The sequence below is a fragment of the Mus caroli genome, chromosome 10 (genome assembly GCF_900094665.2).
Source record: "Mus caroli chromosome 10, CAROLI_EIJ_v1.1, whole genome shotgun sequence".
NCBI lineage: Eukaryota > Metazoa > Chordata > Mammalia > Rodentia > Muridae > Mus > Mus caroli.
This window is the reverse complement of record NC_034579.1, coordinates 10,990,188-11,006,464: the sequence shown is the minus strand read 5'-3', so window position 1 is coordinate 11,006,464 and position 16,277 is coordinate 10,990,188. Positions and strand designations below refer to the sequence as shown.

General features: G+C 37.8%; 1 protein-coding gene across 1 annotated transcript; it reads right to left on the bottom strand.

Annotated features, from left to right (window-relative positions):
• Positions 1 to 322: 322 nt before the first annotated feature.
• Nmbr (neuromedin B receptor) lies at positions 323 to 10,943 on the bottom strand. Its single transcript, XM_021175163.2, has 3 exons — positions 10,435 to 10,943; positions 4,129 to 4,477; positions 323 to 1,054 (listed from the first exon to the last, which is right to left on the bottom strand). The coding sequence occupies exons 1-3, from the start codon at positions 10,890 to 10,892 to the stop codon at positions 653 to 655; spliced, it is 1,209 nt and encodes a 402-aa protein (XP_021030822.1). The 5' UTR covers positions 10,893 to 10,943; the 3' UTR covers positions 323 to 652.
• Between the last annotated feature and the right edge of the window lie 5,334 nt (positions 10,944 to 16,277).

The window sequence follows — 16,277 nt, the reverse complement described above, 5'->3', positions numbered from 1 at the left end:
TTCAAATTAAGATATATATATCTAATATATATACATATATATATACTAATTATGGATAAAATTTACTCGGAAGAATGATGTAATTTATATTTCAAAAAATAGGAGTTTAATTATTACCTCTCATTAAATTACAGAGTCATTATGGAAATGTTCTCTATGATTTTTTTTTTTTTTTTTTTTTTTGGTTTTTCGAGACAGGGTGTCTCTGTGTAGTCGTGGCTGTCCTGTAACTCACTCTGTAGCCCAGGCTGGCCTCGAACTCAGAAATCCGCCTGCCTCTGCCTCCCGAGTGCTGGGATTAAAGGCGTGCGCCACCACGCCCGGCTCTCTATGATTTAAGATAAAAGGAATTTAAAGTAAATATGCCACATTTGCTTGTTTAAACACCTTAAATCTCAAGGGAATTTGTAGACCAATGTTAGCAGAAGATATGTGAGTTATGTGTGTGCAGTATAGACGTGTATAGTGTAATGTAAAATTCTTTCTATTCAGACAAAAGTATTTGCTTTGCACTTGAGTCAATCATGAGCTCTCCTGATGAATTAGCTAGGGAGCAGTATAAATGTGGACATTATTTAGTTCTGCTTCGCTCAGTAATAATGGAAAAACTTTGAAAATGGTATTTTCCAAGAGTGAATTAGATGGTATCCCATCACAGTGCTATTTCTTGCTTTGTGCTATGTCCATTGAGCAGGACAGAATTGGTCACCACATTCTTTGTATTGCTTTTCAGAGAAGTCATTCTTACTGCTGAAGAACTGAGGAGGTAGCTGGTGGACCTCTCGGGATAGGACTTCCGCCCACAACAGAGCTGGCTGTTGAAGTGCTTCCTAAAGCTTTCGCTGAGCAGGTAAAGAGCAAAGGGATTGACACAGGAATTGCTGAAACTCAGAACACGGGCCACTAAGGTGACGATCATGTGCCCAAGAGAAGGATCTATCTCCTTGTAGTTGAAAGACCTATACAAGTAGAGTACGTGGTTGGGAAACCAGCAGAAGACAAAGCAGCCCACAAAGACCAGAACAATCTTAGCCAGGCGTTTCCGTGTCTCCATCTGTGAAGAGCAAAGACACCCACTGGTCAAAAGGAAATGGAGTCAGCTGCAGCCACAGAGGCAAGGTTAGTCAGGGCATGAGATGATCCCAAACACAAGAACTGTATCCTTACCTCATCAGCTCATCAAAGTGATTGCTCTAACAGCTTGACCAGGACAATTATGGTTACTACATCATATTCTCCTGAATATATTTACTATTACACAAGATCAGATGATAAATTATAAATTACTATCTTCATGTCAAACAGTAATCTTAATGAATGCCTTAAAATGTTTTCCCTTTACTTAAGATAGGATGATGTTAGTAAAATCATAAATTATTTTGTTTATATTAAAATAATAAATTAAACAAAATACACTCAAGTGTACATATTTTCTAAATATCAGGGTATTTAAACAAGTAAAAAATGACCTGATGAAAGAGGACTAATTTTTATGCTAGATATCACTATCTATTTATCTCCTCTGCCCCTCTTTAATACAAGTAGATAATAAAAAACAAACAAATAGACATTGATTTAGGCTCCTAACTTACAATTTTTTTTCTGGGACTGGAGAGATGGCTCAATGGCTAAAGTCATATGGTGCCAAACCTGACAAACTGAGTTCAATATTCATGACCCACATGGTAAAAGAAGAACTCCAAAAAAACTGTCCCTCAAATTGTTACACACACACACACACAAACACACACACACTATGGCATGCATATGCATGTTTACACACACACCACAAATAGATGATAGATATATAAATGGATGGATAGCTATAAATAGATGATACATACATACATACACAGATAAATACACAGATAGATGCATAGATATATAGATGACAGATATATAAATGAATGATAGCTATAGATAGATGATAGATACAGACAGACAGACATAAATAGATACATAGATACACAGATAGATACATAGATGATTGATAGATATAGATAGATAGATAGATAGATAGATAGATAGATAGATAGATAGATAGATAGATAAAATAATTTTTAATTTCTAAGAAAAATATCAACACTAGTACGATAAACTGGATTAGATTTTAGGGTTGTTTTTAATAGAATGCATACTATGCTTACTGCTTTGTAAGAAGGTCCTCAGGGATGAAATACGTAGTATTCAAAGTTAGACATTTAATATTTTAACCTAAAGTCTAGAGTACAAGATTTAGATCTTATTTCCCATTTGCTTAAATTGTTAAATATAACAGTGTGAGTGGGCACAGTAGATCAGAAGACACTAACAGCAGTCACTACACTTTCTGAGATGAAGCCATTAGTCAGCATTCAGAATACTCCAGAAAGAACTGGAAAGTCTGAAAGGCAGGGTGAGTGTAGCCGACACTCATGAGGGATGCTGTGGTAGTGATGATGCATCTCAGTGGGCTAAGCTGGACAAACTAACCATTTTAAGAAGTGTGAGTGTGGAATTTAGAATCCTCTGTGTGGCCTCTCTAGATGATGCAACATGGCTTTAAACTTCCATGGCAGTCTGAAGCTAGAGATACATTTTCAGGTAAGCTTTGAGATGGTGTCTTAGCAAGTGTCAAGAACCAGTTACCCAATCAGAGCTTATAAGACTTCAAAGAGAAACTTGCAACAAAAAAAAAAAAAAAAAAAAAAAGATAGAACTGATGATTCAAAAGAGAGAAAAAAAGCTGTGACTATACGAGAAACTCAACTTAAAAGAAATAAAAAAAAATCAAGTGTCCCATTATAATACAAATTGGATTACAGAACTCTGAGTGAAGTATACATAAAGGACACGATGCTCCTATAGCATGGATATTTGGTTTCCAGGATCCCAGATACATGGGTAACAAATCATTCATTTATCTGAAACATTGAGTCACTAAGTCTTTAAAATGAGTTTCAACTCTTCATGACAGTTCTTAATTAATGAAGGCTATTCTGCACCATAGCAACCTCCACCTGCTTCTGATCAGTGGCTCACAGCTCCATTCTCTTACTCCATCTAACCCACCACTAACATTTTAGTAATCTCGGATTAAATTTGTTTGCCTTCAAATTGGCAACAAGTGTCCATCACCTCTCTGTAACCTTGGTAGTTACAGGAGTTCTGACCCCTTAGAGTTTTCTCTCCAGGAATATGGAAATATATAAGAAACTTTCACACTAGAACATTTGTTCACTTTTGCTTTCACACAAATAGCATTAACCAAAATTATTAGTGCATTTTCTTTAACAACAACAACAAATGTAGCTAATCTACATGTTACCAATTTTCAACTCCTGTATGATCTTTATGGAAAAGGTTGAACAGTTACCAACCACCAAGTACCAACCAGCAGCTGCCTTTGGCTTTACATTCATTCTCTCTGCTTCTCTGCAGTTTCTAGAGCCTCCTCTAATGCTACCCACTCAAGCCTCATGATCAGCCCTTGGCACTGCCCCATGATCATTAAAGAGATATCCTTCTTTGCTCTTTCTGATGCCCTTACAGGGATACTAGAAGAAGATAATCAATTTATTCTTAAAATGAAAAATTTTCAGATTGATGATCTTGAACTTTGTAAAAATATTTTCATGTAAAAAGCTTAAAAACAAACATTGATTTCTTTTTATTTATAATTCATGCATGTGTATGCATATGTATTCATGGGTGTGCATGTGTGTATGTGTGTGCATGTGCATATGTGTGGAAGTCAAAAGCTGGCATACATGTATTTCCTGCTATCATTCTCTATCTTTACAGATTGGTTCTGTCACTGAAACCTATGCACACATAGTAGATTAACTGACCAGTAAGCTCCAGGGAACATCCTGCCTACAACCTTCTCCCTCCTGCTGTTAGAGTCACAGCCCATGGCCAGGTAGATCTCTTCACCATGCTATGCAAGCACATGTAAGAAATTCCCCAAGAATCCTTTCAGCTAAAGCAAATGAATGCCCAGGTCTGTCTTTGTATTTCATAGGATGGACAATCCATAAAATAAAGCAGAAAATAGCAGTCACTAATTTTGACTAGCATCCTTACAAATACACACATACACACACACACACACACACACACACACACACACATCCTGAATCAGCTTACCTGCTTTTTGGTATGTTCATTGTATTCTCCAGGAAGATTGTGTGCACTTTTAATTAAAGTCTTTGCAATATGATAATAATAAATGCTGATGATAACAAGGGGTATGAGGAAATAGACAAGAAAAATAAGCACAGAATGAATCTTTGGGTGTAACTCATCTGTTTGTGGGTAGGGTATGCATGCTGTGAAACTGCTGTTATCCAAGCTACCAATGCGTGCTACTTCTGAAAACACAGCTTCAGGGACCGCCAACAACACAGAGACCACCCAGATGCCCACTGCCTTCAAACTGGTCCACAGCAACACACCAGACGTCTGCATGTCCATGGGGTTCACGATAGCTCTGTACCTAGGACAAAAGTCTCAAGTTACTCTCTAGGAAGGAAGGAAGGAGAAAAGGAGGAATGGAGGTGGGTAGGAAGGGAGAGAAGGAGGGAGGGGGAGGGAGAAGAAAATAAATCTCACTGGCAATAGAGGTGCCAACACTTTTTCTCCCCTGGCCATTTCCTAATGTATGGAATATACAAATTCCCTGGCATATCAGTGTCTACAATTCATTGCAGGGTTTATTGGCACAGAACACAAGAAGAAAGAAGAAAATATTTAAAAATGGATTTTTTTGAGCAGTGGAAACTGGCTTTTTCACAATGACTTTGTCTTAAGTCAATGTACAGTACACATTGAATGTGACCAGCTATTAGATTTTATATTTAAATACTTTCATTTCCAACCTATCATTATAATGCTATCTAAGGAAAATAACTGAATTACCAAAGGTCCACAAAGCAATGCATTTGCGTTCTACCTTGATTCTATCCTCATAGATTAGGTGTTTGGGACTTTGAACATTTTTCCTTAGCATCAACAAACCCTAGACCAGAGCGAGATTTTTCTCCACAATCCAATTGAGAAAACTGATAACTGAAGGCTTCCCTGTTTTTATAGATTAGTTTAATTGTTTTAGATCATACAGAAGCCTCTCTTCTCATCTCTTGTGTATTGGTGGTAATGTGCAGTAAGATCAGGTGGTACAGGACTCACATTCTGAGATACTGTGTCCTAATCCCTACCTATCATGCCCAATTCCACACTTTTAAGGAGTGAAAACTCAAGCGAACCGAATTGTACAAAAGCAAGTTATATTTGTCTTTAAAGGTATTTGAAAGTATATCTAAGAGATAATAATATATAATAGAAAGGAATTTCAGTCAGACTAATTTGTTATTGCCTATGATATCATTTAGAAAAGAAGTTTAAGTCCTCTTTATTTTCACTGTGAAGTATGGATAAAAACATCTCCCTCCTGACAGTTACATATCTATTGACTGATAACGCTTATCAGATAACTCATAAGGGCAAATTACCAAAATACATACATACATCGGTAAGGTGGCTGAATGTAAGTGTTTAATTGAGGAGGAGGAATAAGACGGATATTCAATCTCTATAACAAGCCTTCTTTTAGATAGCAAAGGACCAAAAGGGACATTCTCAATGCCCTTCATATTTTTAAAAAATAAAAGGAAGATGCCTTTCTCCATAGCATATCTGGTAATACACTTTCAGAGAATTAGTTATAGGTAAGTTAAAATACTAAATTAAAATACCCTAGACTTGGTGAATTATGAACCCCAGAAAGTTATTATGCAGTCTGGAAAGTGGAAAGTCCAGGATGAAAGCTTTGACAAGTTCAATGCCTGGTGAGAGAGTTTTCCCTTGATGGCAAATGTTAGATCCAAAGCAGGCCCCCAAAACGACAGTGCTGGTAACAGTGTCCTAAACAGAAGGATGCTGGCTGGGTAAACAGAAGGATTTTATGGGTAAACAGAAACCTAAACTCGTCATTCCTCAGGACTTTTTTAAACTGGTTTTTGTTACCAGGAAAGCCACTACCTCCCTTCTCCCCTAACAGTCAACTACCTGGACTGCCTGGGCAAGGGCATCTCACTCCTGATCAGTCTGAGCATCCTGATCTGCTCAAAGACCCCCATCCTGGGGATTGTCATATAAAACCTACTTGCTTTCCAGACCAGCTGTTAGCCTCTGTTCTTAGAGGCAGCCTGGCACCTTGTTCCCCCAAAAGGCTTTCTTTCTACCCACAGAGTGGTCCAGTTGGTGGTTTCACTGTGCCCTTGCTCAAAGTACATAAGTTGTGTCTTCTACCGGGTCCTTCTGGGGTACTTCTCAAAACAGCCCTACTCTAAAGACCTAACCACACCCTGAAGGTCCTATTACCTATTACCAATGCTTTGTTGGAAAAGATTGTGGTTTATGAATTTTAGGAAGACGCAAATCTTCAGATTACAATATGCACTATGCCCCTAAAAAGATGGTAAAGAAACTTAAAATCTTATTAGATTACTGGCCATAGGCCAAAATTCATTTAGGAAAATAAATCCAGCAGGAGAGTGGGGCAATGATAAGAGGGACCATTTGAACAGGGATGACTCTCTTCACCTCCAGCAAGAAAGATGAGTTATAGCTCAGGAAATCTCTTAATAATATCTAACAGAATGAAAAGACAGTAGTGTAAATTCTATAAACAAAGAATTACAATACAAAAAGAACAGGTTACCTACCAATGCTATCAGTGCTGTAATACAGCTTACAATTATTGTTTGTGTTTGTTTGTTGGGGAGGCAGAAGTACTAGAAAAAAAACAGGATATCATGTATGCAAGGCAAGCAAGCACTCTACCACTGATCCATAGATCCAGCTGTGAAAGAATATTAATGCTGCTAGTATATCTTTAAAAGTATATAAAGAGATAAGTAAAGCCATCTAATGCATATTAAAGTGGGCATGCTTTATCATGCTTTCTTCAAATATTTACATAAAACATAAGAAAGATGTCCTTCAGCAAAAAACCTATTTAATTAAACTCTGCAGTATAGCAAATATGTGTAAGCTGTTACATTTTTCTCTTACAAATAGTCTCAGAGAGATATTTCTAATTGAAAGCGGAATTAAAGAATAGCCAATCCAAAGGCAGATATAGAGATGTATAACCATCATTCATTTATTAAGCATCAATAGATTTACTCATCAGTTTGAATCTCATTCATGTCTGTATGGGGTATAAATTTAATGGAAATATAAATTTGAATTTAATCATAATACAAATTAGAGAATTAGCTCATTTTTACTTCTTGAAAAAAATGATCAAAACATCTCAAAATCTGTTTCTTTAAGCATGTCTACTTAAACTTCCCTTTCTTTGCTTATCAAGCTTTATTGTACAGAAATGAGGCCAGCAAAAGTCCAGGTGTGAACCATATGTTGACAGAAGCAAAGCTATTTCTCATTATTGCTTCTCTAGTGCACAGGAGAATGCAGAGAGCACACCGTGGCTTCTCAGTAAATGGTTGTTGGCTTGAGTAATAAGGACAACGTTAATGAAGAGCACCTGTGGTAAGCGGAGCACTGGGTTAGGATAGAATGGTAGTATACAATGGTCACTGTCAAGTGATGTTCAATGGACATCAAGCTTCCAAGTCATCTATGACCGCTGTGCAATGAGGAGGGTTGACTGGACTTTTCCAATAATTGAATAAGGCAGAGCCTCTAAGATAAGAGTTGAGACCTCATTCTGCCTTTACTTTACTAATATTTTTCAGATCTGCACGTAAGTCATGCTTAGAAACAATTTTCAACAGGACTGATGCAGCAGTGGGCATTTGTGCCTCAGGCTTCCTGCAAGCTGTCCAGAGTAGGGGGTGCACAATCACAGTGAATTTCTGGAAACAACAGAAGTCTGCTATTTAGAGAAGCATATGCCTTCTCTTAAAGCATCATGTCATGTTGAAACTCTTAGTCTTTTTTTTTCTAAATAGGTAACAGTAAATTAGGAGCATATGTTTTGTATTATTCTATCACACCTTTCCCGGCAAAATATGTACAAATAAAGGCGGCACTGAAGATCCAGCTGCAGTAATATCCAGCCTGGCACATTCCCTCCTTACTTACTATGTGTGACACAAATAAACAAGTAATCATGAGCTATAACTAAGTTATGGAATCAATATTATTAATACTCAGCAACAACACAGTGCATCTTAAGTCAATGATGTTCCTTCTAAGAAGAAGGAACATGGAAGCAACCTAGCAGTGATTAAAATCAATTGAGTAAAAGACATAATTTACTGCATTCTGGCATAAGATAGCATATTGTATTTAATAATAAAATAATAAATTAGATGCAGAAATTGCAGTTCTTTCTGTGACTATGACTCTATAAAAATCACAGCTGGATCCACACTATAAGAGGTAACTTTTCTTTTTGAGATGACAATTCAAAAGCTCTCAGAAAACGTAATCACCTTTCCTTAAAATACAGGTCACCCTATAGTTGTCTACTTTCACTTTCCTTACACCTGTTTTTTTTTCCCCTTTTTGTCCCTGTTATATGTTTTTGACATTTTTAAAAATTTAAGCTTCCAATAAAACCCAAATTGAAAACAGCCAGGATACTCAATTGTCCATAAGAGGCAATCCACCAGTCTTTATCATTATAATCCCCCTGGTATGCATATGATGACCTCAAAAAGTCCTAAATACAGGAGGCTCTTCAGTCTTGGGTCTCTGAGCCAGGCAAACTTGTTTCCATGACAATAGACTAGAAAACTTGTTTGCAATAAACTCAAGCTCTGATCTTGCTACAAATGCCACCCTTTAAAAAGGAATATAGATCCTCTTTTTGAAAGGATGCTTGGTGTAGATTTCACTGATGGTGTTTGCTAATATTGTGTTTTATTCTAATTAAGTTTATTTCTTTAACAGTCTGATTAGAATAGGTCACCTGAAGAAGGGCAGCCCAGCTTCAATGTCATATTTTAGCTTTGAAGTTCAAGTAAACTTTCTGAAAGATAATGGAACTGGTACCAAGAAGACAAAATAAGGTTCATAAGGTATTTAACAATTTTAATCACTTTTCCATGAGCATTTAAAAATTACATATTTTATAAAATAAGTATCTACGTCACAACAACAAAAGACCCTCCACGGAATATTGTCTTACTTCCAATAAAAGTAACTCTTCAATTCCCAATTGGTATAAGGACATTATAGCCAGTCCCAAGAAACTCAAATCCAAACTCATTAATAATTCAATATGCAAAATAATAAGGTGAGTGAATATCATTTTCAAGTTAAATTGTTTAGCTAAATAACTTCATTCTGTCCTTCATCCCCAAGGCAATGAAACCACAGCTCCAAAAATGATACCTAATTATATACACTGCCTCCAGTCACCCACTCAGACATTCCTTCCTGCAAAGACCCGAAAGCACGATGCAGGCAGCCAGGGATAACAGCTGTAGCCTCCTAGGTTTTCCTCTTAGAAATCTCAGGAGGACTTACATTATCCAAACTTAAGGATCTGCACATGGAAAATGACAAGTGGAACAATGGATATATCACAGTGCTAGAGTACGTGGAAGCAGATTTGTTAATGAAGGTTGTGTTCATAGCACTGTCTTGAGACGTTAACATTTAGCATTATAGGGGGTGGGGAGGAAATCACTTGATTTCAACAAGAAATAGAAAACTATAATATTTTTTAAACGAGATATGAGAGTCTATTTTTTTAATTTAACAATTTTTTATTAGATATTTTCTTCATTTACATTTCAAATGCTATCCGGAAAGTCCCCTATACCCTCCCCCGCCCTCCTCCCCAACCCACCCACTCCTGCTTCCTGGCTCTGGCATTCCTCTGTACTGGGGCATATAAAGTTTGCAAGACCAAGGGCCTCTCTCCCCATTGATGGCCTACTAGAGTCTATTTTTTGAAGAATACCTATTGTTCTAATGGTTTCCCTCAGACTAATATTTACTTCATATTGTAAATAGTGCATAGGCTGAACTAAGCAGCTTCCTAAAGTTAAACTTAAAGTTCTAACATAGAAGAATGCCACCCTACTGAATCAGTAAAGTACACTGTGCGGGCTTGGAGAAAAAAAAAATTCCAGGAGACAAGTGAATTTGAACTTGTTCTATGCTGTAGATTTTCTGTGCATAGTAAGGTTCCCCAAGTGTGTGGAGGAATGCAGGCAAGTTTAAAGTTGGTGCAATTTTAAGTATTAAATACTTTTTTGTAATTTTAAGCTCCACTTCTCATTATGTTTTAATTCGACTCACTAAGCTTTCCTTATATACATATACTTTCCTTCCCCCCACCTCTACCCTAACCTTTCCCAACATCCTTTTCTTGGTAGCACACTCCAATTTCCAGTCATCCTAGCCCCGTGCCCCTGTTCATCTCTTTTCCAGTCTGCCCCTTTGCTACCTGTAATTTTTTTTTTTTACCTGTCAGCGCTGAGGGCAGTGAGAGTGAACACAGAAACCCCCACCGAGGTGAGCTGGATGGCCGGGATGAGTTTGCAGCCCAGCTTGCCGAACACCCATTCATCAAAGAAGTAACGGGAGGCGTCCACTGGAACGCAGGTCAGCAGCAGCAGCAGGTCCCCAGCCGCCAGGTTAGAGATGAAGATGTTAGGGACATTCCGCATGGCGCTGTTGGTGAGGAATATCTTCACCAGCATGATGTTGCCCAGCAAACCCACCGAGATGATGATTAGGTAGAGGGATGGTATCACACAGCGGATCACCAACTCCGCGGTGGTCCCATCTGAGTCAGGCAGGAAATCCTTTTCCCACACCTCGGGTACCAGCTCGCTCTCATTCGCCTCCGTGGGAAAGGAGAGGTTGGGGAGAGACCTGGGGGGCATGGTTTCTTTTCCCAGGGAACTCGCAGGAGTTTTCATGCACTCGCGCGTCTCGAAAGTGCAATGAGCTCGACGTGGGTTTAGTTAATTTGTCTCTGATCCTGGCAAGTTTGTGGCTCCTGGGACTGAGCCACCGCGCTGGTCCTGCAGAGAAGTCTGTGCGCGCTGCGCTCCAGAGCTTCCCCCTAGAAGAGGTTCCCTTCACTGCCGCTGGTTTGCGATTTAAACTCAAAACAATAAGCAAAGCGGTGGAGCCTTTTTTTTTTTCTATCTGTAAGGCTTAGTTTCCGCTATTAGAGAGCAGGAGAACAAAGGTCAGTCCCTGTGGGACCCAGAGCCATACCTGCCTATCTGGTCCACCCCCCGCACCCCAGAAACGGAAACCATCCACTGAAAAGCTGCCACTAACTCTCTCATCTTGTGTTCTCCGCACAGCTTTGCTCTTCTCTCCACCGATCCTGTTGTACAACTGTGTAGAACTGAAGGGTGGCTGAATCTGTTTTCATTCTGTGTGCCCATATACATCCATCCTCAAGCGACTCCAAGCAGGAAGTTTGTGAGCCTCTGAGGATTGGAGATCTGAGTTGGCAGGTCCCCAGTGCTCAAACACTGAATTTAGCGAGCCAGCCAGGGACAAAGACTCCTCTCCACTCTATTCTATCATCCTCTGACTCCCTCCACCCCAAGTCTGGAAACTCTTTACTATAGTTGATGCATCTATTTTATTGTGATTCAGCATGCGTTAAGTAAGTGCACATCTCTTAGATGTATGCTCTACTATCAGGACAAACAGTCTAGAAAAAAAAAAGCCCACCATTATGTCTTCCTTAGCCTTAGTTGGCTCTCTCCTTGGGATAGACCTTTTCAGAACGCAGTCATCCTCTGACCTCGCCCCTCATACATCAGCGGGAAGTCCACATGCTTTGAGAGGAGCAGATGTGTTATTTTGGTTATCTGGAAACAGATTAACTGTTACCTAACCCTTCTCATGTTCACTAACATTTGCAAGTTTCCCAACTTTAGCTGATTTAAATGAAATTTCCATGAACATTTTTGCACATGGTTTCTGGTGCACATACTTGCATAAATACCAGGCTTGAATTTGCTAGTGTCACAGCTAATGTACATGCTGTAAAACTTAAGAGTTTTTTAATATGAACCGGAAACTTGTTTTTCCTTTCATACTAGTGTAATATTAACACTATCTGCATGTGTGTATGTATGTATATGTGTATACACATATGCCTATAGTTAATAATGCCAGTCATAAATTTAGACACTTAAAATCGAATATATTCATTTTCTGAAGTGTATGACACCCAGGATGGTCTTGAGTTCTTATGCTCAGGTGATTGATTCTCTTGCTTCCGTTTCAGGTATTTGGAACTATAGGACCTAACCCTGCAGCCAAATTGAGAGTTTAATAATCTGTCAATAGGATTAACATGACTTTCTGAATAACCCCCACATTGGAATTTTACAACGAAAACACTGCTCAGGGCCAGTGAGCTAGCCTCGTGCATAAAGCAGCTGTAGTGCAAGACAGACAGACTGAAGTCATCCCTTGACCCATGTAAAGTATGGGAGGAGACAAGCAACGGGAATGTACCACTTCTGACTTCCAAGCATATCTGACAAAACAAGAACAACAACAAAAATGAAAAATAATGATGATTATAAATAAAATATTTTAATTAAAACGCCTAGATATAATGGCTCCAAAATTAAATGAATAACAGCTTTGCCATCGGAAACATGTGTATGCGGGTTTGAATATTAAAAGGTAAAATTTAATAATTGGAAGTCAGTCAAAGACCCCTTTAATGTTCTAGCCATGAATTTATAAATTATACACAGGTGCAAACACACTTGTCAGTTAAGCAGCTTTTCAGACACCACCCACCAAAGGAGATTTCACACAGCAAAGTGGATATTGGGATTAAAAATCAATTTTTCCTAGCTCAATTCCAAGTATTTTTGAATTTCACTGCTTCATCCATTGCGACATTTAGACAGGCTAAATGGAATTCTCATGTACATTTCTTTCAATAAATAAATACTATTTCTAGTTTTGTACATTATACTTTTGTAAAATAATTAACATTACATGATTTGAAATATGTCTCTAAAATTTTACTTCCAATGCTAAGTTTGTCTTTTAACATTCAATTTCATTGTGCAAAGTAAATTTTTAAAGACATCAGAATTTTGAGAGGTCTCAAATTTTCCAGATCAACATATACTGTTTTATTGAATTTTTACTTTTAATGTTTTCCCTTGCAATAAAATTGTATCACTTACACCCTCTAGTCACTCCTCTCAGGTTGAGAGCCTCTTTTTATTTTATTATACTTACTATATATGTCTCTGCACATGTATAAAATATATAACGTGCTGAATCTATTTGTGTTGTTTGTGTGTATATGGTTTCAAGGCTGACCACTCTCCAGTGGAAAACCAATAAGGGTGCTCAACTCTGATAGAGGCACATTGTGTCTCTCTCAGTAGTCATTGGTTGCTGTAGTTCTTTGTCTAGGGGCAAGACTCTGATATTTTCCCTTTCCATTAATATTATCATTTGTATTGATACTGCCATTGTTGTAGTTATTATCTGTGCAGCCTTTTTAAGGAAAGACTGCTTACAGAAGACTTCCTGATAATCTGGTTCTAAAATCTTCCAGACCCTTCTTGCTTGTTGTTCCTTTGGGCATAGATGCAGGACCTGTGTGTGACATATGTATATCAACTGGGACTGGGCTCCCATGATCTCTGGATTGTGTCCAGTTGTGGCTTTCTGTGATGGCTTCCATTTGTTATGAGAAATGTCTTTCATGAGTGGGGATAACAGTGATGGCTACTCTTATCCATGAATATAAGGATAAGATTTAGATTACAATATGGAATCAATGGTGCTCTATTAAAGTGGTGGCAGTAGATTCTCTCTTAAGTCCATGACCTCACTACCCCGAGAAGCTGGCTACATCAGTACCATGCATGATTTCTCTCCCTTGAGTGGGCTTCAAATCCAATTAGATAGCTCTTAGTTGCCATATTCACAAGAATGTCACTTCTTGTAGCGATTAATATCTTACCACACTGGTAATTGTCATGATGCATAGGTATTGTGGCTGGATATGGCTGTTGAGCTGATTTCTCCTCTTCTCAGCCTACATAGTATTAAGAAACTGTAAAGTCGGGCTGGTGAGATGGCTCAGTGGGTAAGAGCACCCGACTGCTCTTCCGAAGGTCCAGAGTTCAAATCCCAGCAACCACATGGTGGCTCACAACCATCCATAATGAAATCTGACGCCCTCTTCTGGTCTGTCTGAAGACAGCTACAGTATACTTACATATAATAAATAAATAAATCTTCAAAAAAAAAAAAAAACTGTAAAGTCAGTTCCAGATTGAATTATCTGAGTTGTGCATCCTAAATGTGTGGTATCTTCAGCAACAGGGCCCCACCCTCAGCTGTGTTAGCAAATATCCAAGTAAAGGGATTCATAGAAAGAAGGCTTTTGTATTGAATGATTTTTTTTTCTTTTCTTTCTGTTTTTTTTTCGAGACAGGGTTTCTCTGTGTAACCCTGGCTGTCCTGAAACTATAGACCAGGCTGGCCTCGAACTCAGAAATATGCCTGCCTCTGCCTCCAATATTTTTCATTTTAATACATTTATATGTATTTAATTAGTGGTTAAGGTTCATGGTAGACAAGATTATAGACAATATCTGATAATGATTATTTTATTATGAAATTGTTTAAATGATTACAACTATACAACAACTATAAGATGCATCACAAAATTCCACATATCCATAAAATGTGGATATTATCTAACTTTTCAACACACATCAGAAATAGGCATGCATGCACTGAAGGACAAACTGCTTATTTCATTTAATGTGCCATCCACCCCCTGAGAGTCACTTCTCATTTGTAGGTATAAATAATCTTTGATGTAAGCATTTAATTATTGTATTTTGCAGTTGACTACTAAATGAATGAGGTAAGGTGTGCTTAATTCTACAAACATCTCAATAAAACTGTAATGTTGAAACTAATGCTATGAGTTCAAGGTTTGTTATATCTCTATGTTCCTGAAGAACAATAATAACATAGATAAAACCATTAGAGATGGATCTCTGGATAAAGTGTTTGCTGTGTAACCATGAGGAGCAGAGTTTAGAACACCAGTATATGCATAAAACCTGGGCGTGAAGGCACATATCTGTTGTACCAGCATTATAACAACAGAGACAGGCAGATCCTGGGGTCTTCTTAAAGGGAAAATTTAGTCAAAATAGAATATTCCAGGGGTTTTTGTTGTTGTTGTTGTTGTTTTTTGTTTGTTTGTTTTGGTTTTGGTTTGGGGGGGTTGTTTGTTTGTTTTTTTGTTTTTGTTTTTGTTTTTTTTTTTTCCCAAGATGACAGTATAGCCCTGGATGTCCTGGAACTCACTTTGTAGACCAGGCTGGCCTCGAACTCAGAAATCCGCCTGCCTCTGCCTCCCGGGTGCTTGGATTAAAGGCGTGTGCCACTACGGCCTGCTAGAATATTCCAGTTTTGATGAGAGTTCTTGTCTCAAATATTTGGTGGAGAGTGATCGATTAAGATAACTGAAATCATTAGGCCTCTACAAGCTCATATACAAGAATGTATACACACACACTACACCCCACATATACAACACAAAAATAATTAATAAATAATAAATGAGATTGATAGCTAAAATGATCACTAAATATAATTCCTATATAAGTAAAGGATAAGTTTTTAACCCTGAAGTATTGAATCCTCATAAAATATGCATTATAGTTTTACATCCCCAATACAAAAAACTATAAAGAACCATGTCCTTGTTTCAAATTTGTTAATATAATTATCCTATAAGTGAGTTGAAACAATTTGAAACTTATATTACTTTTTTTTTATTATTATATGTAAGTACACTGTAGCTGTCTTCAGACACTCCAGAAGAGGGCGCCAGATCTCGTTACGGATGGTTGTGAGCCACCATGTGGTTGCTGGGATTTGAACTCTGGACCTTCGGAAGAGCAGTCGGGTGCTCTTACCCACTGAGCCATCTCACCAGCCCCTATATTACTTTTATAACCTTTATCTCTCCCATTTCAAAGTATTATGAAGAAGTCAAATGTTGTACATATTACACATGATAACAATGTACAGATTCCCATTTAAAAGCACTGGAAACACAAATGTATCTACAATTATCATTGATATGTAATAATTAGAGGCTACCATAATTAATGTTACAATAACAAAAATGAAATATTAGATGGTGATACAAAGTAGCAATCCTCAAAGAACGGTGGACCTGGCAGCATAAGAGTGAAAATCGATGGAAAGGAACAGAAAGTTCAAAGACAACTTTTTCTACAAGAAAACATGTATTTAAAAGTATG